A 26293-nucleotide genomic window follows, 5' to 3' on the forward strand; every position below is an offset into this window, starting at 1 on the left:
CCTTTGTTTGGACCGATCCGATCTCAATTAAAACCTTGCCATATTTTCTATATTTGATATGGAAACCCGGAGGCCTCCAGCTGCGCCTGGGTCGAGATTCGCCAGATAATTGGTGCAGGGTGGCCATCGGGATTTGGTAGAACTGTATTTATATGGGAAACAGTATCATTAGGGCCTTGGCGTACTCAACAATAAATTCGCAATAAGGAGTCGATGTAAATATTTGGTGTTTAGAAGTGTTAGGGGTTGAATTGGTTATCATGTCTTGTGATAGTTATTTAATGGATTACAAAGAATGATACCGGTTTTTGTAGAGATCATATTATTAATCATAACATTTATTTACGTTACAGAATCTAACATTTTAAATTTATAGTTAGAGATTCGCTTGTTTTTTATTTAAGTGCTAACTTTTTATACCCGTTACTCATAGAATTAAAGGGTAAACTAGATTAATTTTACTGTTTGTCTTGTCAAACTCTATAGGTATGCCGACAAATATTTTATTCTAGCGCCCACAAGCCACCAATAACTGCCACGACCACTCTATTATTTTGGCCAATTTCTATCGGTACTCAAAAAAACTCTTTGCCACACCCACTCTAACGCCCACAAACTGCTGAAAACTGCCACGTACTCACTTTTGAAATTTTGTGATATTTTTTTCATTTTTTTTGCCATTGGAAGTCAAAAAAGTTTTGAAATTTCTTGCTCGCACTCCCACTAGCTGAGTAACAGGTATCTGATAGTCGAGGAACTCGATTATAGCGTTTTATTCAAGACATTCGAATTTTTATACATAACCAATGTATGGCCGTTATAGATCTTGTTTTTCAAACGTCTTTGGTTCTATCTTGTTATACCCGTTACTCGTAGAGTAAAAGGGTTTACTAGATTCGTTGAAAAGTATGTAACAGGCAGAAGGAAGCGTTTCCGACCATATAAAGTATATATATTCTTGATCAGGGTCAATAGTCGAGTCGATCTGGCCATGTCCGTCTGTCCGTCCGCCTGTCAGTCCGTCCGTATGAACGCTGAGATCTCAGGAACTACAAAAGCTAGAAAGTTTAGATAAGCATACAGACTCCAAAGTAATAGGCGCAAGTTTGTCGATTCATGTTGCCACGCCCACTCTAACGCCCACAAACAGCCAAAAACTGTCAGTGTTGAAGACTCTTCTTCGCACTCCCACTAGCTGAGTAACGGGTATCAGATAGTCGGGGAACTCAACTATAGCGTTCTCTCTTGTTTTTAAAAAATATTGTTGCATGATTGTCATTAAAATAGCCGATTTTGAAACATTTGTTTTTTGAAGTCTTCTAGTATTCGTCTTCACTGGTCAATTTTATGCGTCTGTTTGGTATCTATAAATTTGTTTAGTTAAGTTAGTTTATCTTCCAATATGTAGATATTTTAGGTCATTGAGCTTATTACCGGTTAGTAAAGATTTATGTCAATTATTTTTAAAAAAAGATTATCAAACTAATGTAGCTGTACATAATTAATAAAGAATGGTCCAAAATAATATACGCAATAAGTCTTTCCAATTGAACCTGTATTTCGGTATTAAATTAGTTTACATCCGCGGTTAAACCGAAAGTTCAGCTGGATTCCTTGGGGGAATTAGATTTCGCCTGAAATTGAATTATAGTTTAGTGGCCTCTTGTCTATCAGCTGTATTATTATAAGCCCGCTTGACTAGATCAATGGGCTGGAAAGCTGGTAACCAGCTTTTTGGCTTCGAGAGTGGCATTGTGGCAATAACCCGGCACAAATCCAGCCATAATGCATCATCATTAGCCAAGACGGAGCACTGTTTGAACCACCGCCCTTTGTGCCGCGATTGCGATGGCTTTTAACATCGCCCCGAAAATAATTGAATTGTTCTTCGTTATTTATTTTTTTATTTTGCTTGTCTCTCATTATTGTTCAGCCCACTTTGGCCAACCATACGCGCACAAAGCCACCGACATCACTATCATCCTCGGCCAGCTCCACCAGCCATTGTTTCTGCTTCGAATGAGAGGGTAGCAAGGAGCGGGGTTCGGGGGGGATGTGGATGTGGACTTGGCCATGGAGGTGGCTTTAGATGGGTAGCACTTTTGCTCCATCAAAACTGCGCGTCATAAAATACGCGAATTGCATTTGCCATTTACGATGTGATTCTCGTTTTATCTTTGTTCTTTTTTTGTGTGTGCTGCTGCCGTCTTGTGTTTGCTCTTCTTTGTTGTTTTGCTCCTTGGTTGGGGCTTTGTCTGATGCACTGAGAGAAACAGTGAAAAAATTAGCATTCGCATATTGTGATAGTAGTAAAAATATTACGAATTGTTTCTAAAAAACCTAGTACCTAGTCAGTATCTTGTATTCGTCAAATGCATTTAAATTGTTTTCACAGATATGTTATCAGCTTGCAAGTACTTTTTGAAATACGAATTTAAGTGCTCCTTTCCTTCAGTGCACCAGGACTCCATGCTGATTCCTTTGGGGATTTTGCGCACAAAGCAGTGCGAAATTGAATGTGGGATTTGGCAGAGAGATAGACATCCCCGGCATCCCCTGCGTTGTGGTGCTTTTGCGTGGGGGAGGTAATTTTATTGCACTGCTTTTTATGATGTGGCGACAAATTGATATTTCGCTTTGACCAGCGAGTGGCTGGAGTGAGTGGCAGAGGATTCAATGTGGTTGTGTGCGGAGTGACGGCCCGCCTTTGCGGGCCAATTGAGCTGCAAGGCGGCAACCGCAGAGGGGGTGGGGACTGCTTGTTTTAGCCAGGACATGTGGAATCGCACACTCTGGGCGGTCCGCCGCCCGCTGAGTTGCCCGCGTCTTATAAAATAATTAAGACTCAGCCTCCATTTGTCCCTTTTGTCCGTCGGCGGTTTGTCTGTTGTTTGAGTGTCTGTTGTGCGTGCGCATCCTACCGAAATTAAGGACTTTAGCGCGATTTCCAGGTATGTTTGCCGACGCCTTTGTGATGGCCGCCGACACAGGCAGGCTACCGTTAAACGCGAAACTTTTACTTTTCATTCACGATCTGCCCATTCTCAGGGTTTGGCATTATTCTGTTTGTTCTTGCGCTGAAATCAACTGTAAGTTAATCGCATTAATCCGCGATCGTCTTTCAAGTGGATCGGGGTCCTCTGCGATCCTTTTGCCGGCAAATTATTCAGTTGGGAAATCAGAAAGGGTGCTGATCGCTACAAATAGGGGTTCCATTCACAGCGATCACCTACTGTCAGAATCTGATAGGGTGAGCTGTCAAGCCATCTTGTTTTTATGCTAATTTAAGGGGAGTACGTTGCGTATGCGTGATATTTCAAGGGGAGGTGGTCGTTTCATACCATTTCCATAGTTCTCAATAACCCGTTTAGGAAATACTCATGTCACTGAGTAAGGCCCACGATTTCATTGCACTGTCCTGTTTGATTCTTCAAAATCCCTCTGCTGTATCTCGGAAGTACTGCCTTTGTTCTTTTATTGCCCCCCTCACGCTGAACAAATTAAACCAATAATTTAGCTGTCAAATTTACAACGCTGCGCTGGCCACATAGACGTATCAAATTCACGGGCTAAAACCGCTTCTTGGCCATTGATTTCAGGGGACTGAGAATAGAGCCGGCGAAGGGACTCAGTTTACCCGACAATCGTAGCTCGTTGTATCCTTCCTTTGGCCACTCCAACTGTATCTTCCTCATCCACATACACATCCACATTAATTTTTGGCCGGCACTTCGCATCTGTGGGGATGCTAACTGCAAATTTCCCCGCTCCCATCCCTTCGATCCGATTGCTGCTGCAAATTGGTAATTTTATACGGTTGGCGGTGCCTGTGTGCGCTCTGTTCGTCCTTCTCGATAACGTTTGCTTGATTGTGAATAATACAAAATAATTGTTTAAAATTAAAACGTAAATGCTTTCAGCCATTGTGGACCGCACTTGCCGGTTTAATTAGTAATTTGAGGCAGAGCCAGCGGGAAATTTTGTAATACATTTTCATTTTATGTGGTACTTAGTTTCATATTAAATGGATAGCTAATCAAATAAGTTGAGAACATTATTATAAACTGATTCTAGCATTTTCCGTAACAAAAAGATATATATTATAATTAAAGTAATTGAAGAGTTAAATGCTTTTATGACAAGCTATTTGATATTGTTGGCAATACATTTACAAGCAACCAAAAAATAAGTATTGCGCTGGTTTTTTGTCGAGTACATTTATTTTGTTAAGCCGACAAATTTAATGTGAATTCCTATATTTACATTTATATTACATTCCTATATTTATACTCTCCAGAAAGGCACTCAATCTGCAGGGCCAAAAAGGATATATAGAATGGGAGAAGGAAGTGGGAAGTTTGGTGGCACACATAAGTAACGCACAAGAAATCGGAACATAAGCGGAAACGAAAACTGAAACTGTTCAACTGTTGAAATCATAAAATATTACCTTTTGCTATACAATTTATTTAAATCAAAGTCTAAAGCGTTATTTACGAGCACTGTGGGGTTGGATGGGTTGCTTTTCAGCGCGAATCGGGGGTGCGAGAGTGGATCTAGTGGGTGGGTGGGTTTTGGGAGTTTGCGTGTGGTTCTTTATACATTCATTCCCGCCATTGTTTGCATTCTGAAAGAAGACAAAAGCCAAGCCCCCAAAAGCGAAGGAAAGCGCGTCACACAAATTTTGCTGACTAATAGCCGCAAATAGCCGAAACGATGATAATGATGTGGTGGGTGGTCTGGTCTGGTCTGGTCAGCCCATCTTTGCTATGCCATGATACGAACATATATATGTATGTATGCATATATATGCCGGGAACTACAACTCCATTTGCTTTTAACCATTCCATTTCACGTTCTGCACGTTTATTGTTTTGCCATGCTTTCTGCCTATTATACAAAATGCAGCAACAGACAGATGGACGGACGGACAAAAGCCTTCTTCATTTGCCTAATGTGTTTGTGTGTGAGTTGGGAAATAGAAATTCGGAAAATTCCGAATTTGAAATGGAGTGTCTCGGGAATTTAGCAGGAATAATGTTAGTTTTTGTTCGACTACCTTCAATTGCCAAATTAATTGCAGTTAAGTCGAGCAAGCTAAGCCCAGAGTGTCTGTCTGTGTCTGTGCCTGTGTGTGTGTGTGCATCCTAAAGTGGAGTCAATGAAAATTGCAACTCCCACTTTGCTCGTACGTCAATTAGACCTCCTTCTCCTTTCACTCACACACACAGACACACACAGGAAGTATGTGGCAGAGGCTCCTGTGTTTCTCGTTCTCTCTATCTCTCTTTCTCTCGGTCCACCCATCTCTTTCCATTGCAGCTTTAGCTCTTTTATTGCAGTGCAATTTGTTGTAGAAATCGTTTTGTCCGACAGTTGAACAGTTTGTTATTTCTTTTAAATGTTCCCAAGCAAAGGAGCTTTTCCGAATTTTTGTGGCTTTCCTTGGCCAGCGGTCAGGAATTGAGATTAATGGGAGTTTGCTGCACAGGCAAAAGGACTTCCTACGAGAGTTTCCTATTTCCTATTTGAGTTCTGTAGATATCTTTTACATACATAATTTGTTGTTGATGTGCCATAATCCCAAGTGTCACTTTATTTTTCTAAAAATTCTATGTAATGTACAACAGACTAAAAAAAATAAAAAAATTCTTATGTAAGCTTTAAAATCCTTTAAAATATATAACTTTATATTTCAGTGTAGTGTTTAAGTAAACTTCTTTGACGGCATTTCCCATTTCCCCAAATGAGTGCAATCAAATCCGAGTTGAAATTTCTCGACAACAGAGCGAAACACAAATGAAATCATCTGGAGGTGCTGAGTGAACGCAATTTCCATTTACGAATTGAGATTGAAATGAAAATGGGCCAGCGCCTAAGTGTCACTATTTCTGAAACCGTCGAGGTGGTTGGAATTCTTCCAATTCCCCACTCCATTGTTACCCCCAAAAGCCCCAACCCCCCTTGGACTTTTTTTATTATACCGCCCAATCCCACTCTAAAGTCTTACACGAAAACGAATCAAAAACAAGCAATGCACAGAGGGAAATTACGGAAAATTTTGTTACGGACGCAGGTGATGGCTCCGCCAACACACCCACACACACATGCACAGCTCCTCCAAGGGAGAATGGGGGTGGTGGGTGGCAAATGGGGGTGCTGGGCAGAGGGTGGTGCCTTGCCCTCAGCACGTGGAGACGCACTTTGGTAAAAGCAATCTTCTAAACAGGATAAATGTAATTGCGCATGAATTTCTACGCATATTTCGGCGTCGCTGTCTGAGCTGCAAATGTCTGTTACCCATTTGTTGGGTTGTGTTTTTTATGCTCGTTTTCCCCGTCGCTGAAAAGCGTTCTCTGGCGTTTCGAGGTGCTGTCACCCCATTGGCCCTCCGCTGGCCACGCCCCCAAAAAGAGAGTGCTCTCTCCGGTCGCGCCATCTCTCTCTTTCGACGGGTAATTGACTCGCATAATGTTTGTTTTGTTTTGAGCAAATCGTTTGCAACACTCTTTGAATGCCTCGTGGTTGTCTCATAAAAAGCGAAAGCATTTAAAAATTCAATTTGCCCTCTCTCTCTTTCTCTCTCTCTCCCTCTCTCTTGCGCTCACCTGCTCTTTTTCTGCACAGTTTGCAGAGCTCCTTCGCAAAAATGGCCGACCATACGCTTTTTGGGGGAGGTTTTCTCTTTGGGGACGAACGCCGTGGAATGGAACACGCTATAAGGTACAAAGCTCTGAGAATTCAGAAAAAAGGAGAAATAGGAATGCATTTTAGTGCCAAGACAGGATACTGAAACTTAATCACATGGGAAGATACTTATTTATTTATAACTATTAAAATAAATTAAAATTTCCACATAAAAATGTTGGAATTTACTGTTTAGGCATACGGCATTTCCATGTATTTTTAATGGATAATGCATATTGTTTTCGAAAAACGTCGTTAGACAACATTTCGATCACAAGCATAATTCTTACATTTGATATTTTCTACGCTTGATAACACCCACCAAACTCCTTTTACTTTTATCTTTGCATAATTTATAAGTTGGCATCAATATTTTAGGCAATATTTTAGCAATTCAATAATTAAACCTTCTCACCGAACCCAATTAGCTGGACCTTTCACCGCTCAATCTAACCGCAAAGTTGCAATCGACTGGTACATTTTCGGCAACACTTTTCTGGTCAAAAAAGGTTGCATCTGGCTGGGAAATTTCAATGGCGCCACAGAGCAACACTTGACCCCTGTTAGGTGGCAATTGATTGATTTTATATCGGCATTTCAATAGACACTAGCCGAGCGAAGCGATTCGAGTCGAGCCGAGTGTGCCCCCACTTTAGACGCGTTCCAAATGCCAAGTGTTTCCCATTCGGGGGAAAGAAAACCACCCCACCAGCACCACAGAGAAAAAATAGTAAAAAGGAAAATGCGAAAAGTGTCTGTCGATGCGGTTGCAGTGCAATTGTCGAAATAAACGAAAAGAAATTCCAAACTGCAAATGGAATGGAAAAGAGCGGCCAAAGGGGTGGGCCACCGGGCGGCGAAAGAGAGGGACAGCGAGAGCGATAGAGAGAGAGTGGGACACACCCTCCCAGGAGGGGTAGCAAATACGCAAGTGTGTGTGTGAGTGCGGAAAACCATTTAGCGCAAAGACCAAAAGAATTTGCAGGGCTGCCAGCCAACCACCTCAGTCTCAGTTTCAGTGCCACGCTCTCCGGACACGAGACCGGGGGTTAAAAATCCAGAGACTGAAACAATAAAAACACTAAACGATCGCTTTGCCACACACACACACACACACACACACACAGAGACACACACAAACAAACACTCGCATACATACAGAGACAGAAAGGACGAAGGACTCAGAACTCAGGACTCAGGACTTGTGCGTCTGTTAACAGCCGCATTTAAATTCAAATGCGAAACGTTGATCAAACGGTGCAGACGTGTTTCTCCCAACGGTAGCGCTCGGCGTTTTCCCTTAACGAGTTTTTCGTGCCACGAGTAAAGTGTATAAGTTCGGAAAATTTTCTGTTTTACCAACAAATATATAAAAGAGAAAAACACACACAAGTGCAAGTTAAGAACAAAAGTGCTTAAATAATCATTTGAACTGCAAAACTAAGCAAAGCCAAAGCCATGTCTTCCTCCGAGGCCGAAGTTGACATCAGTGTGGTCTCCAGTCCGGAGCCGAGTCCTTTGGGCGCCGCCGTTCGCGACAGTCCACTACTGGCCCGCTCGCCTGCCCGCTCCGCCGACGGCAGTTCGCCCCCGGCCACGCCGACCCATCGTTCCAATACGCCCAACACTGCCGCCGGCACGCCCACAACGTCCGCCTCGGGCGGCAATCACTTCCACCATAGTCCCAGCGGAGGCGCTGTACCGCCGGCGGTGTTGCACCACCATCTGCAGCACCACCTCAGCAGTCTTGGCGGCCACCCGGTGGCGCTCCATCACGCGCTCCACACCTTTGGCCACTTGCATCCCGCCCACGGGGCCACACACCCCGCCCTGCTGCAGCACGCCCTCACGCCCACCAGCCAGCAGCAGCATCCACAGTTGCAGGTGCACCAGCAGCAGCAGTCGCATGTCGAGCGCCTTAGTCCGCCGATGAAGAGTCCGGAGCGGAACGGCGGCGATGAGGTGCAGGCACACAGCCTCAACAACAACAACAGCAAGGCCCTCAATCACAACAACACTTGCGCCTCGGCGGCCGCAGCGGCGGCTGCAGCAGCGGTGGCAGCGGCCAACCTGAGCAACAACAGCAACGACAGCAACGGGAGCAGCGGGGGTGGCGGCGGCAAGGGCACCACCGGCTCCAACGGATTCACCAGCTTCTCCATCTCCAGCATCCTGAGTCGCAGCGAGCCGGCCAAGAAGAACGGTGCCGCCGGACTCATCACTCCGATCCCGCAGCTGCCACAGCCCGGAGCCGGCGGTCCACAGGATGCAGCCATGCTGTCCAGGTAATCAAAATACTCCAAAACACTTTGCTTTTGGTAAGAGTAATTGTGCTCTAATCAAGACTGAGGGTTACTCCATTTAAAATCATTTTAATATTTATACCCGTTACTCGTAGAGTAAAAGGGTATACTAGATTCGTTGAAAAGTATGTAACAGGCAGAAGGAAGCGTTTCCGACCATATAAAGTATATATATTCTTGATCAGGATCAATAGTCGAGTCGATCTGGCCATGTCCGTCTGTCCGTCCGTCTGTCTGTCCGTCTGTCCGTCTGTCCGTCTGTCTGTCTGTCCGTCCGTATGAACGCTGAGATCTCAGGAACTACAAAAGCTAGAAAGTTTAGATTGGGCATACAGACTCCAGAGACAGACGCAGCGCAAGTTTGTCGATTCATGTTGCCACGCCCACTCTAACGCCCACAAACCGCCCAATACTGCCACGCCCACACTTTTGAAAATGTTTGATATTTTTTCATTTTTGTATTGGTCCTGTAAATTTCTATCAATTTGCCAAAAACCGTTTTGCCACGCCCACTCTAACGCCCACAAACCTGCACTTCTACTAGCTGAGTAACGGGTATCAGATAGTCGGGGAACTCGACTATAGCGTTCTCTCTTGTTCATATTTAAAATCGCCCATTTAGTTGTGTCTAAAATTCTTTACATAATCAAATAAAATGTTAGTAGCTAAAATTAAACCAAATATTTATTCACCCACCTAACGTTGGTTTTCCAACTCAGTTTAACACTTTAATCTGCAAAAACGTAGTCTATCTCTCATATATTAGTTGCTTGTGGCCAACATTTTGGTCTACAAAAGATTTGAAAATTCCAAGTTACAAATTTTTTTTACGGAAAATATAACTTTACAACTTCTTAGTTGATAATTTTACACAAACTTTAATCCCATAAGCATTCAAATGTAATAAACATCAAATTTCATGGCATTTAGATGCTCGTGGGTCTCCTATTACCACCCTTTTTTGTAACAATACAATTTTTGCTCAGTGTAGGCGACCCAGATTAGGACGTTCGCCGGCGAACTGAAACCAAAAAGTCAAGCCTTCCCTCAATGAGTGAAGCCCAAAGAGGCTGCCATTCCACTTGTTCGCCCTCGGGTTAGGCCAATTTTGTATAATCGTCCTAGGGGAAGACGAGGCAAGGTGACACAAATCTCTTCGCAGGAAGTGCACAAAAAGGAGAAATGGTACGGAGATAGACTCAGTAGCCGGGAGATGGTCGATAAGACCGAAAATTGTTGGGCAAACGTTACACGAGACATTAAGTGGGTGAAGATGCAAATGGCTAAAGTACCAAGCCATTGTGCTTAGAGGGATCTAACAATTGCAGACTCCAGATGCCAGACAGATAAGGCAAATCCAATGGAACAGTTTTCAGTTGCACTGGGCACTAGCTGACCTCGAGTGTATGCAGAAAAAGGCCCAAATCGTCGGGCTGAACCATTTTTGCCTGCAATTTAGCCGGGCATCGAGTTACATAACATTTGTCAGATGAAATTTAATGCACCGCTTCGGGAGTGAATGTAACCGACTGTCCGGCTGATTGACGGACTGACAATGCTCCAGTATCGTATGCAAAACGTGGTTCTTTTGAATGAATGAACCCTCAGTCCCTCCAAACTGACTCATAAAAACTGGTACGTTTTTACAGCTGTTTGTTGTGCGAATGCAACTTATTGATACACGATATGCACTGGAAAATAAATAAGACTGTGGTAATATTATCAGACTTGTATAGCGAAAGTTTATTGTTAAAAATATATGGTGGATTACATAGGCTAGTCTGGCTAAGTCTGTATAGGAGACAGAGGATGCATATAAAGATGATTAATTATTAAAGTATTAGCTCGTTTCTCTTGGCACACATTTCATCGAATCAATTAGATTTGTCTCAGTGCACATGCGTTTTTTATTCATTTTATTCATATCATAAGCGCTGGCATATTAACCCCACTTAGCCGGCTTTTCAAGTGAGCGATCGAATTTCCAGGCAGCTCGATTAACGCATGTGTTGAATTTGAAAACAACCAAGAGAATTTAAAAGTTGCACTTTTGTTTTACGAGAGGGGACTCCCCCAGACGACTTAGTGCCCCGGACTTTTTTAATAATGATCATTTTCATTTCATTTACGCGTGCCCGCGTCGCTGATCGCCTCGATAAGGGAAGTCGGGATGGTCAGGTTCTGCGGCCGAGGGTCGCTACTGTCCCAGTCCACTGGACTGTGGCCCGTGCGTGGTTACCCCAATTAAGGACTTCGTCCTGGACGAAGTGTCGCCTCCTGCTGCTTGGCGCTTGCCCAGCTGACGTGTGGCTGCCTATGACTGGCTTATCAGTTGATCATCAGCCGGAATGATTAATGCCGGGGGATATACTCATAATACGAGTATGAGCGGCAATTTTGCTGAGTGATCGTTTAATAGTTTGAGCCGACTTTCTCCCCGAGCCCGGCTTATTTTGACAGTTGCGCTTGCGTTTTTAATTAGTCGCTGGGCTTTCTCTGCAGTCTGTACTTAATTACGACGATTCAGTCGGACGCGGGGATTCGAAAAAGTTGCAGATCCAGAAAGCAGGAAAAAAACATTCACGAGGTGTAACCCGATATGCTTGTGAGTGGACTGGAAACAATGGGCAACGGCGAACGGAAAGGGTGCTCCTGCATTGTCCTTTTCTCCCAGGATGACGCAAAAAGCAGACGATGACATTATAATTACATACACACAGAAAGGTATATATGGAGTAATTACAATCCAATTGCAATCGCAATCGCAATTGAAGTCCTAACCAATCCCATAATATATCTTTTCATCTGCAACTGATTTTCGGCGCTGAGGGGATTAGTGTTTAATGGTGAAATGCCTTTGATTCCTTATCGCGATGGTGTGGTTGGAATTTCTATGGTCGCAATTTAATCAAAACATATTCCGCAGACCATCAGATGCATCCAATCTGAGTCTGCGGCTTGACTTTCCCCCTCCGCTCTGATTCGCCGGTCACGTGTCATTTGGCGGGGCTTCCCATGGTGGCAAATCGTCAAAAGATGAAATAAAAGCGAAAAACTAATATCATGCTCTTCACAAATGTCACCATTTTCGGTTACTTTGTTAAGCAGTCTCGGATCAGTGGGATGTATGCTAAGCCGCTCCACAGGCACTAGACTACTGCTAATAATCCCATTTAATGACAAAAGCAAAGTTCGCTGCCCATTCGAGAGTTTAATATCTTGCCTACTTTTGCGGCCAGGTCGAGAATCCCTCGAAAACCCCTCGAGATCCCCTCGAAAACCGCTCGAGAACCCGCACCGTTAAGTGTCAACAACGTAGCATAAACTTCTGCTATCGGGAGGGGAGTACGGAATTTGGAAGGGGTAGATCCCGCACGGGATGGACCAATTAGCGTGTGCAAATCTTTCATGCATGAGCGATTCCTAAGCGGTTTTAGGGCTCACAGATCGGTTGGCCGCGCATTTAAATAGATTTATTTAAATCAATTCCGCTAATGCGGCAATCGCATGAAAAGTGCGGGTAATAACATTTGAATTGCTTAATACTCGAGTCATTGCTGCTTAACTTAACCCCAGCCACTCGGTTCACATCACTTTGAACTTTGCTTGGATCTCGACACAAAGAAAGCCCCACAGATAGCTCGGGGACATCAAAGCAGAAACTCATAGCCAACCAGAAACCGATGTACGACGCCATGTTAAACAACTCAATTGCACAGCTCATTCTGTGGCAAGGACAAAGGGATCCCAAGACGCGGAATTATGATGAGTGAGATGGGGCCGAAAGGAGACCAAAGCGAGAACCGCAAACAATTCATTAAAAGCTAAATAACAAATGCATCCACCCCCGAATTTCACCCGAATTCCCCCACATTTGACAGCCCGGGGCTGATTGGAGGTCTACGAGGGTCCAAAATAGAGTAGGAGTGACCCGGACCACCGCACCCACTTTCAGAACATGGCCGTTCGCTTCCGCCGCAGCATGACACCAATGCAAATGGTCGTGGTCGTGGTCGTCGAAATGAATACCCAGCTGTCCGCGGTTTGCCGTGGGCGAATTTATTCAGTACTTATTTCATTACCCGCTCGTCGAGCTCTTGATTTGGGTAATTAGTCGAGCAAATAGCTACAAGCTTTTGTTTTGATTCTTCATGGCGACCGACATCGCGCAAATTAGCCCCAGTAATTGAGGTAATTTCGTTTGTCCTTTTTTTGTGTCTTTGGGTTTTCTTGTCCGAGAAAATGGGATAAGAATAGGGCACTATTATCTTGTACTATAATATTAACAACTGATTTTAGAAAAGTCCAGCATCCTAATGCTGAAACAATTCTCTTCATACAACCTGATAATTTCCCATTCATCTTTGCATTAATTATTTAAATGTTTAGCATGTTACTTTTAAAATCGCAGATTTTAAGCCCAATTAGGTGTGTTTTCTGTACTGCACTTAGTATATATCAACTTATACATATTGGCCTCTGGTTTTTGGTTGTACTTAAACCAGATTTTTCTCGACGTGCTCGTAACTTGAGAGGACTTCCTCCAATTTTCGCCTTCTGCCTCTGTTTGGGGTCTGGCTTCTGGGTGGGTTGAAGCTAGCCGAAAGCCAAAGCGGCTTTCTCTCAATTGCCGCTGTAAACATGAAGCCCATTAGAAGTGATTTGAGCTGGCGACTTGGGGAAGCCCCTGAAGGGTTCTCCTCATAATTCCGGGCTAAAAGTAAACTTAATTGAAAATCATTACTGCTGCCTGGCAAGTGAAAATGGAAGTGGGCATCACTGCAAAAAGAGCGACTGTGGCTATCGCCCACCTGGCTATTGATTTCCACACCTGATGCACCCTTGGCCGCAGCGAAAGAGGTCAACTGAATGTTAATGTCACACACTCACAAACACAAACACATTCTGCTTTTTCTGTCTGAGGTGGGTTGCAGTTGCACCCTCGAAAAAAGAAATCACAGTCCGAGCACGGGTCACCTGCCCAAAGGGTCAAAGTTTGTGGGGGGAAAGCTTAGTCCAACCGCCCGGTAAAAGCGAAATGCGAAAGAAAAACGAGCTCAAGGGGTAGGCACTATAGAATACCATTCCATGCGCCTCACCATATGTTGCAAATTGGCATTTTAGAACGGTGAGAATGCATTTCGTGCGGCTTAAATTTACACCAAAGTTCAGTGGGTGCGTGGGAAGCTTAAGAGTCCGTAAATAAAATCAATCAATCACAATCGGTGTACATGAGCAACTTTGGCCAATTCCATTCGCCCTGATTTCAGCAGTCGCAAAAAAGAGCTGGAAAATCCCACCCGCATAACGCTACCAAATGCGAATATAGAACACATTATAAGAAAAGTGTTTCGTCTTGGCAGCATAAATAAATAAAATGTATTTATAAAGATGCTTTTAAGCCAGTAAGTTAAGAAGGTACATACACAGCTGCACAGGGAGAAAACACAAGTGCGTGTGGCTCGTTAAAAATGTGTAAATAGGAAAGTACACAAATCTAAAGAACATACTAGATATACATTTACAGAATATACATTTAAGAATCTGCTGAAATGTAAGGTATATATTTTTGCAGTGTGTATCCATATATATACACCACGGGCAGGGTTGAGTGGGCCAAATTCTTAACAGCTGTTGTCAGTTATGGGGTTGTTAAGGGTCGCCAGCCTCCTTGATTTTACCTCGCTTTCCCTTCGGCGAACTTTGATGCTTCAACTTTCTTAGGCTGAACGAACAACTTTTGGCCGTCGGCTAAAATGGTAAATGGTAACTGGTAAATGCCTAATGGGCTCTTAAGTTCGCCCCGCATTACGGAAGGGGCCTTTTCACGTCTTGATTTTTGGGCAATCATCGGAATGCATAATTGATGGCGTTATTAACCAATATTTTCGCTTCTCCTCCTTGCAGATTGGGTTTCATTTCGCAGTGGGGAGCGTTGGCCGGTCGCTACGCAGCCCTGTGTCCGCCCGGATGGCCCTGGGCCCCCCAGCGACTGCCCTTCCACAGTCCCACTCATGGTAAGTTGATTAAAATCGGCCAGCGGAGTTACCGCCTTTTCCCATCGCAAATTAAGACAACCGAATCGAACAGAACAGAACCAACTGCACGGGGCACATGCCACAGCGGCTTAGCACCCGTTGCATCCGCCTTCTTATTTCGCCAGGAATGTGATGTGTCAGGCATTCCTCGCAGTACACTTTAAAACGAATTTGGGGCATTTGATGGGTTTTTCCAGAGAGAGTTATCAAAAAATGCAATACAATTTTTTTTTATTTATTTTGCTATTATTTCATATACAGATGAACCAATTTAGTTCTAGATACCCCTAGGTATTTCCCAGAATATTAGCTCGCTTTAAAGAGATTTCTGTGAGTGCTGTGGAATGCCGATGCATTCGACTTAAAGTTAAGTTGTTTAGTTTCGCTGGCAGCGCCTAATGCCTCAAAGAATTTCGCCCAGAAGCAGACTATGCAAATGTCGTAAGCTCACCCACACACGAAATGGCTTGACATGGAAGCCAAGCGAGACGACTGCCTTAATCGTCACTTGCAATTAATTGCAATTTGTAATCGAGTATCGAGTTACGGACAAAGCGTTTGACATGTTTCGCAGCAAACTCCAGAGCAGCAGAGTGAAATTGCAACTGCAACTGAAAGTGCCACTGCAACTTCAGTGGCAATTTCAGTGGCAACATCAGCGAGCTCTGCTTAAGCACCAATTAAATGGCCCCTTTGGCATTAAGAGTCGTTGCAATTGCATTTGTTCATGTAAATTGGCCTTAAGTTCATCACCTTGTGCGGCCACTCCGACGAACCCTCCATCCAGCTATCAGCTATCTGACTTTCCTCATGGCTAGTTGAGTTTTCCGGGCTAAACTTGGCTGGCGGCGTGCTATTAAGAGATTTAATTTTTTCTTCTGCTCGAAATCCATTCAAGGCAAGTTACGGCAATTTAAACTTTTCAAATGAGATCAAAACTAAAAGCTTCGATAAAAAGAAAATCGGCCAAGCTGACTGACAGCCATTTTAAATGGTAATTTAATGCGCAGACAGAGCAGGGATTGCTATGCTATGCTATATTATACCACCATCAGTTCGAGCATAGGTATACCATATATACACACATTCATATAGATATAATTGCACATACATACACATATATCTTGGCGTCTGCGCTTTAGGAACCCACAGCAATCACGAATGACACAAGAAATAAAAACGCTGGGGCGACAAGTGTGAGGTTAAGTGTTGCAGCTTAAATCTCTGCACACAGATACACAGATGCACAGATACACAGATACGGTATCTTGGAGTAGCAGCAACCCTTAGGAGGAACCACCCCAAAACCACCCGACACGCCACCACCCACTACGACTGACAAATCAACTAACACAATTTGAGCCGCTCTCCGCCACGCTCGCTCTCTTCTAACGCTCTTCCTCTCACGCTTCTTACTCACACTCTCTCTCGCTCTCTCTCTCTCTCTATACTTGCAGACAGCTCCTCGACGAACACGACCGAGAATCCGCCATCGCCCACTTCCATGAGCCCGAACAACAACAATAACAACAGCAACACCACTGCCAGCTCGAACCAGGCCAGCAAGTCGCCCTCGCACCACCCACTCCACCCCCTGTACCACCCCCTCGGCTCGCAACAGCAGCAGCAGCAGCAACAGCATCCACAGCAGCAACAGCATCCACAGCAGCAGCAACAGCAGCAACATCCTCACCAGCCCACCACGCCCACCAGCAGCAGCAGCAGCGGAGGCGGCAGCAGTCTGGCCCACCATCCACATCCGCATCCGCACCTGACCGGCTCACATGGCGGATACTTGCTGCCCAGCAGCTCCAACGAATCCGACGAGGAGGGCGAGGAGATCATCGAGGAGGATGACGGTACCGATGGACCCTCCGACAGCTCCTCGCCCCATGGCGATGGCAACTCGAAGAGGAAGAAGAAAACCAGGACTGTGTTCTCGCGTGCCCAGGTCTTCCAGCTGGAGTCCACCTTCGATCTGAAGCGCTACCTCAGCTCCTCGGAGCGAGCAGGCCTAGCCGCATCCCTGCGCCTGACCGAGACGCAGGTGAAGATCTGGTTCCAGAACCGCCGCAATAAGTGGAAGCGCCAGCTGGCCGCCGAACTGGAGGCGGCCAATATGGCCAACATGGCGCATGCGGCACAGAGATTGGTGCGGGTGCCGGTGCTCTACCACGATGGCACCACGGCCGGATTTGTGCCGCCGCCACCCCCGCACCACCACCCCATGCAGTACTATGCAGCGGCACGCAACACCAGCCCCCCGCGACCCCCGCTCTCGTCGCTGGTATAGGGAGTGGGGTGCCTGGCGACGGCGCCCATGTCGCTGCTGAAGCCGCCCAATTCCATGGCCCATCCGCCCCATCCGCAACCACCGCCACCACCGCCGCTCCACATGCAACAACGCCCCTTCCTGGGCTGCGAGCCGCTGGCGGAGGCGGACTTGGACTCCGACTCGGAGCATGAGCGCAGCCACATGATGGACGACGAGGATGCCGCCATCGATGTGGAGGCGGACGAGGAGCAGGAGTCCGGGTCGCCAGTCCCATCGTCCAAGCCCCCCAAAAGCAGCCTTTGCCTGGAAAGCAAGGAGAGTGCGGGCCAGCACAAGGAGCTCGCTGCTCCGGCTGTGGACAAGTCCGGCGACCAAGAGGCCTACTGAGCACCTTTCAGCCAAGTGGATGCACGGAGATGGAGGCGTTGTGAAGCTACATATACGCGTATATTTCAGTTTTTACATATTGAAAACAAACTGAATATATGTTGAGAAAAATCGATTGGGGTCATGTAAAGGAAACTCCGTTCCATAGAATTCCATTATTCCATACTTATGCATCAGCATTCCAGGATCAAGGAACTACGAGTACCAGGCCAGAAGTCCCTTTTAGATAGTGTTGCTCCACTCCGTGCCGGACCACGCCAATTGGTTTCAAGTTTTTACGATAGTTTGTTCCTAAATCCCCTGTAAATACGAAAACTCAAGCTCCTTGTACATGTAAATGTCTCTTGCTCAATAAGTTTAGGCTTTAAAAAGTAAACCCCACTCCATGTGTATATATGTACCGATCACAAGCGGATTGTGTGGGGCGCTTGGTTCATCGTATCGTTTTTGTTTTGGCTTTTGAATCTTAAATTGCTGGTCAAGTGTAGGCTAAGTTCCATACGCTAAGCCGATTTGCTCTCCGTTGGGGGATTCGGGAAATAATTGTTAGTCTAGTGCTATTCGTAAGCTGTGTGTCAAGCAATTACCAAATAATTAGTTAAATTATTTATACTTTTAATCGAATGCTAACGTAATCCAAACTTCAGCTGAAACCAAACCAAACTCATTAACGTGCACACACATTCGCATGACATGGAATGCGTATAAATATACAAATAACAAGCTATATATAAACATATTAATAAATTATATAAACATATAACGCCTAAATGCATTTTTATTGCTTTAATGCTGACTTTCTTTGAAGAAAGATGGATATATTAAATAGCAGACTCGATGTGTATCTTTTAGTTTGCTATTATAGACAGTATTTGAATATGTTGGGTATATATTTAAAATTTCTTTGGAATTAGAAGCTTATACACTCATCTATCTACTCCCTGTTCTAAACTAATCACAATCCCTTTGTGCGGATGCAGTCGACCTTTGCGCGCATCTGTCCACATTTATTGTCCTTGCTTGAATCTCGTGCCCAGGACTCGTTCTCGTATCTATGCGATGTGTGGCAATTTGCTGACTGTTGATACAAATGTTTTTCCATGGATTTTTCCCACCCACTGCGACTTTTGCCTGAAAGCGACGGCAAGCGCTTATTTGCGTTTAATTGCCAACTCAAATAAACCCGTATACATATATACAACATACGGTTCAGACACACTCATGTAGATACTCGTACGTGCGTTTGTAAATCCGGCTACAACAATCCGGAAAACAGAGGCGAACAGCTTTTGCCACAATTGCTGCAATGCATGTTGGCGCTTTTTGTTTGGTTTTGCTCGCATTGCAGGCGTTTTAAGTTGCCATTTATTGTGCAGTTTGTTGCAATTTAGTCGCGTCGAGCCCCCATTTCCTGGCCCTCTGGGTCCTTTCGGCCGTTTTCAGTTTCCAGTTACCAGTTACCAGATACCAGCTTTCAGCTACCAGTTACCAGCTACCAGTTACCAGTTTCGTTTGCTTTCGCATCGCGTGTTAAATTGCAAAAATAAATTGCGAATTGTGCGCCGCAAATAAATGGCAATAAAAATGCCTTTTTTCGCTATGCCTAACAGACGGCGGCGGCGAGTTTGAATTACCAAGCGCCGGCATAACTATGATTCAGTAGTATAATGTATATGTTGCACATACGACTATATTGTATCTGTATATCTGGATGCATAATTATAGGCGATTGTGTGGAGTGTTGCATTTCACACGACTGCGCATAAATGGAGGGCGTTAAAATGTTTTTATTGTACAAGTAAATGTACGTATGACTGTTTGATGCGCTTAATTTGCTGCCAATCGTTTGTTTATTGGCTTGTATTTTATCCAGTCGGTAAACCGCTGAAGGCCGTATTTCGGATTTCTCATTTCTGATTTCGGATTTGGCCAGCACTTTAAGGATTGACTATGCTCTGTCATTTTCCAGAGTTGTGTAATCAAAGGTTGCGGGCAATCCGAGATCATATAAAGCTGCTCTCGGGGATTAGGCTTTCCATTTTCGTCCTCAAAATGAATTTCGCCACAATGGGACCATCGTGGCATTGTCCATTTGGCTTTCAGTTAAAAGCCCGAAAAAGGGGTTCTGCCTTGCTATTTCAGCTGGGGTTTTTTTCTCTGTGCAAGCCAACTGAACAAATTAGGCAACCTTTTATTCGGCAAAATCCCCGCCATCGGATGCTACTCGCAACATTTTTTGTATGGATGCAGTCAAGTGCTTGAGCATTTTATTTAAGCGCATGAATGGATTTGGCTTTCCTTGGCTGAATGCGAAATGTGCCCCGAAAAAGGAGTAGAGCGGAGAAAAAATATTTCAATTCATCTCATAAAATGCCTCGAAATTGTAGCGAAATTATAAAAATGGCCTGCCCCCAGACAACGAGCACTTTGGTTGGCTGCTTTTTGGCTGCTCTCCATGAATGCAGCTTGGCTTTTCGTCCTTTTTCGTCCTTTTGGACCACGTTTGCTCATATGTAAAGTGAATTGTTTGGGCGGATTTGGGAGTGGCTGGCTGGCTGGATTATGAGATCGCTTTTTTGCAGGGTAGTGAAATGAGCATATGTCATGATGGTTAAACCACTAAAATGGATACCACATCCAGATGTATGAGATCTATTTACTTTGTTTAAAGTGGAAAATATATCATTTACAAAATAGTTCTTTCACAGCTTTTAGTATGCACCTAATATTATAATATTTTCTTTAATTTTGCTGAAGTCCTATTCCACTTATTTGCTCTTCCTCGACTTAAAACCAAGTGAATTATCTGTCATGACTTGTATATCATTATTGCAGGCTAAGTGAAATTCGATTCACTTTATACTTCCCCCACTTATTCCGCTTTTTATGGGATTTTTGTAAATTTTATTTTTCGTTCTCATATGTGAAGTGATTTTTTGCAAATAGCAGCCGCCCAAAAACGAGAATGGAGGCCAATTTCGAGGGCGGGTACTGGCACTTTTGGCAGACGCTTTTTTGCCTGCAGTAATTTCTTAATTAGCTTGCGAACACAATGTGCTTATATACCATATAGTATGGTCTTTGTGTATATATATTTCACAGTATTTGGGTCCTGGGCGTGGATGTGGATGCTGGAAAGGGTATGGATGTGATTGTGGTGGGGCGCCATTTGCCAAAGCCAAGCGGCCGGGTACTTATTTTAATTGCAGCCTTTTGGGACATGAAGTGGCGCAAGTTGGAGCACAGCTTCCACGCTTTCCGATTTGGTTCATATATATGTATATATATATATTTGAGTAAGGACATTTAGGGATAACAAATATATGAAAATATATGTTAGAGAAATATGACTAACATATAAAAATATTTTTATGGATTTGGTTTTAAATAACACGTTTTTAAAAATTAGCTTAAAGTATAAAAACATAGGTATAAATATAACCTTTCTATCCTTTTATTCGTAGCCGTCTAATGGCTGTTTCGTGTTCAAATTTTGTTAATATTTCTGGTACTTTAGTATATTGTGACAGCTCCAAGGACTCGCATAAATGGAATTGGCCAATGGGTTTGCCTCGACATGTTTTCTGCCTCACTAGCCATTATGTTTATCTATTTTTGTTGACAGTTCAATTAAGTACAATGGCCACAACAGTTAAATTACGCTTAAAAAAAGGACTCGCACACACAAGGATGTCCTTTTTGTGGCTCGCTTTTTGCCGTTTGCTGCGGAGTGTCAGTTTGGACATTATGCCTGTCGCTCTTTGTATTTTATTATCCATTTAGCACATTTATTTTTATTTCCCATTCGGCGCCTGCTGTTGTGGTTGTTGTCAGTGTCCTCGCATTATCCTTGTTCCCTTGTTCCCTATATCCTGTTCCCGTTTATTTTTCTGTCGTTACGGCCGCTGGTCAGCCCGCAAATGTGGGCAATTTTTGTTCATCGCGAAGTACCTTTTTCATGGACTTTATTTTTTACCAGTTGTGAGTGCGTAGTTTTCGAGGGGGTGACGCAACTTCCCTGCCTCCAATTCCTGTCACCATAATAGGCTCATCAGAGTTGCGTCTTTTTTATTGTAGTGCCGCTTTTATTTGCGATTGAGGTGATTTAATCAACCGACAGTTGTGTAGCTGCGAATGTTTTATGGCCCTAAGTGCCAGGCGGGATACTAAAACTAACAACAGCAGTTGCAAGTTGCAAGTTGCCATTACTATGTTTGTACATCAGTGTTTCACTGTTTAATGTCTATCAATATGCAGCAATTCTTCAAAGAGAAACTATTTATCAATTCCAATGCTACTAACTAAATTATTAAAATAAAATATTTTAATAATATTAATATAAAGTATTTTATCCTGTATAAATTGAGGAATTATTGAATTGACATTAATTATTAACATTAAATATTAATTTACTAATGGTGTTTTGCTAATTTACAAAAATAATTAATATTTCTGATTGCGAAAATCATCACGTATTTTCTATGTTCGGCTGGCGTATTCCGCCTAAAAGAACGAAGCGATTTCTCGTAGTGCAGCAACCGACAAAATTTCCCAGCACCTCCGGAAAATTCAGCGGTGCAAGATGAGCCTAAGCCGTTTAACTAGTAATTACGGCGCACAGGCACTTACGGCCCTGCGAATGGCATTAGTTTCCGATTGCAGCGCCGCCGAATCGCACTCACAATGGCATAATCAAATTCCATCTCATTACGCGACATATTGTTGTAAATTAATGCAATAACACAAACAATGTCTCGCATGGCGGCGTCCCGGTCGCCCGACCCGGTCTCTCGCTCGGATTTCAACCGACTCCCGGCCAAATCGAGTAGAAAAGTGCAAACGGGGCAAGTCGCTGGCTAATTACGTGCACTTTGCCGCTCGGATTACACACGGCTCCTATCCACGGAGCCACTGCGATCCGCACCGGAAGCGTCCTGTTTTTGTGAGGCGTCAACTGTCACACACTGGCAAACACTCGTTCGCACTCGCAGGACGAAGCGCTCTCAGCCAAATTCGAATCCAATTGAATAACAATAAAAATTTGTACTCCACTGTTTGGATATTCGATGCCCCGGCATTGTGAATGCGTTTTGCTGCTGAATACAGAGTGTACCTACAAATTATGTAGGCCGTGACGATTGCGAGTCCTGCGTTGCGTAACAGGAAGTCAACAATGACGTAGCAGGGGAAAGCGGGAGCGGTAGCTGTGCATCCTGGATACAGAGTGTAAAATGGTTGTAAAACGCTTTTCAAATCTCACCTCCTGACCCGCTGATTTTGCCCCTGCTGTTGTTATTGTCGCCGGATCGACGTGCTATTTAACGCCATTTAGCCTGCGGCCAAATCAGCGCTCAGCAGATACCGCCCCAACCCATTCCACTGCACTGTAAAAACATTTATGTAAAATGTATATTATAAGGATTTCATGGAAAACCATATGGACACTTTAGTTGCTTAATTATTTTATTCGCAAACTATGCAGATAGCTTACAAAATAGCTAACTACCATATTATATATATGGTATTTATTTCATTTTATTTTCTTTTATTTTATTTTATTTTATTTTATTTATTTTATTTTATTTTATTTTCTAAATTAAAATAATATTTTTCAAGATTGAACATATCGTTTAACAAGCTAACAGCACAAGTTTCGTTTCTATAATTTGTCCATCTCATAAGTTGTTAAGTCCTTAAATCTCTGTTTGGTTCTGCAGCTCCACAAAACACATTTGTTACTGGGTTCATTACAACTACACACCCTTTCGCAATCCCTCTCCTGCTGAAACATTTTAATTGCAAAAAATTGAACAAAGTTTGGCGTTGGCTCGTTTGGTCCGCGTGTTGCAACTGTTTGTTGACGCTTCTGGTTGACGGCAAGTGGGTATCATGGCAGTACGTCTGTAATGGCTACCCCACAGCGAGACCCTGCCCCGGAAATCGTGTAAAGAATTACATATTTATTCAAAACCGCCGCAAGCACACGTTCGGACACCGCCCATTGCCGTCGAGCATTGAATAAACCGAATTGCAAAATTGTAAATGAATAAATGACATCAAAAGCGTATGGAAAGCGAAGAGAAGAGGTGGAAAACTGTGTGAAAATTACTGGTTACGCGACACGTTTAACAATTTCGGTGAATTGACTTTGGCAAGGGTTGAGGGGCGGTCCGGCAAATGGGTTGCATGCGGAGTGTAATTACACAACAACAGACTCACACCACTGCTTTTTTAGTTCGGTTCAGGATACATGTTCCGATAAAAGCTTCAAATGTCCTTGAAGAATAACTCCATCAGTTTTCTTGGCATCACCAAAAATCGTTCCTATTGTGGGTAACACACGCACTAAGAAATGTTCATGAGTAAGGGAACCAGTCTTAAAAATCAGATAATAGATATATGTATATTCAGTTCTACAATATTTTGTATCGCTGCCTAATTTATAAAAGTTTGTGGTGATGCTTTCGAATTTCCCCTATTCTTTTAGAGACAAATGCTCTATACTCAGTTTATACCTTTGAAATAAACATTTTTAGGCGGTTTACGTTGATTGAATTACACATATTTCACATAGATTCACATCTTTTATGAATATCAGTGGATTTCTTACAGGCAAATTTTAAACCATACTTGAATACATAATTTCGAGCTGTGCGCGTCCAAGTGCGAAATTGAAGATTGCCGTTGCCAAATCAATTCTATCTGCTTAGCTGTTTTCATTTTTTCTGCCTTGTCTGACAAGCAAGTTATGAAAAGTTACCGTCTAAGTCTCTGGGGATACTGACAACTTAATGTAATTTATTATCGGAAATGCAAAACACTTGATCTGTGCCATGAATAATTCCAACACTCTGCTCCTTATCGGACCGTTGGAATCTTTGCGGTTTTAAATTACCAATTTTCAAGCGCATAAATTGGCATTTAACCAATTGGACTCGAGCCGAAAACTAAATCAGAACCCAAAACCCAAAATTCGAACCTGAGTCTGAATGCGAACCCAAAACCAGGCCGATTCCCCAAGCGAAGGAATATTCCCTGGAATACTCGAGCCGAAGACAAGCAACCCACTTATCATATTAAACTATGGACAGAAGCCAGGAACCATTTAGCAAATCTTCACGTCCAATCCAGCAAACAACCCCCGGCACCTGCAAATGGTTCGGAATGGGTCGGAATGGATTTGGATCTGATGGAATAGGTTGTTTGGCGTGGCTTGGAGGGGATTGTCTGGGGTGGCTCGGCATACAACCCAATTAGAAGTACCCGAAAAAGCAGCAGCAGCAGCAACCGAGTCAGTCAAAACAAAATCAAGATAAAAGCGAAATTCAATCTGTCAAAAATAGATTACAGACCAATTATGTGCTCTTTAAGAGTGCTTTCCCCACAGTATCCATATAACAGCAGGGAGTGCTTTCAACCCAACCACCCCACCACCCATCCATCTATGTACGGCCATCAGGCAGGATTTTTATATATCAAGTTGTGTTTTTAGGGTCTGCGGCGTGTAATTGTGACTGCTGCTCGGCAGGGATGCGATGTATAGTGAGTTGTGAGCTCATGAATTGCAGAGGAGGCCAGAAGGGAGTTCTTTGTTTTCATTTGGAGTTGTCGTGGTGGCTTGAGTTCATTTAATCGACACCAGACGAGTGCGTAATTTGCCATTTAATGGCTTCATAAAAGTTTGTCCTATCTGGATAAATGCAGGATGACAAGGCTGATCATCCATGGAAAGCCACTAAAGCAGGGTCCCAATTAGGTCTTAACTTACTAACCGGGGTCTAATTGCCATTGAAACTACATTCCGAAAAATAGAAAAAGTTTTACATCATAGAAAATAGTTCGTGTACTTCACAACTACATAAAGAGGTCTATTTCCGAAATGTAAAAAAAACACCTCCTTAATTCAGATTAGTATTTTTAAGGCATAACCCTTAAATTTATTGACAAATGGGTGCACATTTATCTGCAATCCAAGCAGAGCTCTGAATTTTCATTACAATAAGCCATTTCCTGCACCCGTTTTCCTAATTCCCCGCTTATTGCCTGACCAACTCATCACCGCTCCCCGGAATGGGAATGGGAAATCACGGCGAAAAGTTAAACAAACATAGCATACTAATCCCGGGGATATACACACTCGACTTGAGGTCCCAAACCAATGTTTTCATATGATATCAGCAGGACTATAAAAGCACACTCACACACACACTCGCACGCCCCTCTCTCCTTGGTCTCGACTACTTTGTTTCCAGTGCAGGACCAATCTCTCCGATTCCGAGTCCTGCAGTTCCAAGCAGTTCAACTGATTTGAGACTCCGGAGGGAAGGACAAACGGGCACCGGTTCAATTCTATTCAATGCCTGGCATTCTTTGTGTGTGTAAAGTACCATTTAAGGGTGATAATCGTTCGCCATTTGAGGGTGCAAAATGGAAAAATCATTGAAAGGGAACATCAGTTGGGAAAGGATGAAGGACGCAGGACACAGGACGCAGGACGAAGGGGGCGGCCAAGATTAAAAGTGCATTTAATAATAGAGCAGCGGGTAGTGCGGGGGCAGGTGGCATTGGGGAAAACGCGGCCAACGTGCAACGGCCATAGGGTT

General features: G+C 43.7%; 2 protein-coding genes across 2 annotated transcripts; both read left to right on the plus strand.

Moving 5' to 3' along the window:
• The first annotated feature begins 7735 nt into the window (after positions 1-7735).
• Positions 7736-17321, plus strand: LOC120451792 (homeobox protein Hmx). The gene is made up of 3 exons (XM_039635745.2): positions 7736-8972; positions 14898-15007; positions 16486-17321. The coding sequence occupies exons 1-3, from the start codon at positions 8146-8148 to the stop codon at positions 17319-17321; spliced, it is 1773 nt and encodes a 590-aa protein (XP_039491679.1). The 5' UTR covers positions 7736-8145.
• A 27-nt stretch (positions 17322-17348) lies between these two features.
• On the plus strand, positions 17349-18401 carry LOC120454141. Its single transcript, XM_039639199.2, has one exon. The coding sequence runs from the start codon at positions 17349-17351 to the stop codon at positions 17688-17690; it is 342 nt and encodes a 113-aa protein (XP_039495133.1). The 3' UTR covers positions 17691-18401.
• The last annotated feature ends 7892 nt before the right edge of the window (positions 18402-26293 follow it).

This window comes from Drosophila santomea, chromosome 3R (genome assembly GCF_016746245.2).
Source record: "Drosophila santomea strain STO CAGO 1482 chromosome 3R, Prin_Dsan_1.1, whole genome shotgun sequence".
In the NCBI taxonomy this organism is placed as follows: domain Eukaryota; kingdom Metazoa; phylum Arthropoda; class Insecta; order Diptera; family Drosophilidae; genus Drosophila; species Drosophila santomea.

Excerpts from the sequence above, each read along its gene's own strand:
- LOC120451792 (XM_039635745.2), top strand. The coding sequence starts at position 8,146 with ATGTCTTCCTCCGAGGCCGAAGTTGACATCAGTGTGGTCTCCAGTCCG. Across the intron at positions 8,973-14,897 it reads GATGCAGCCATGCTGTCCAG|ATTGGGTTTCATTTCGCAGT; the intron begins GTAATCAAAATA and ends TCCTCCTTGCAG. Across the intron at positions 15,008-16,485 it reads CTTCCACAGTCCCACTCATG|ACAGCTCCTCGACGAACACG; the intron begins GTAAGTTGATTA and ends CTATACTTGCAG.
- LOC120454141 (XM_039639199.2), top strand. The coding sequence starts at position 17,349 with ATGTCGCTGCTGAAGCCGCCCAATTCCATGGCCCATCCGCCCCATCCG.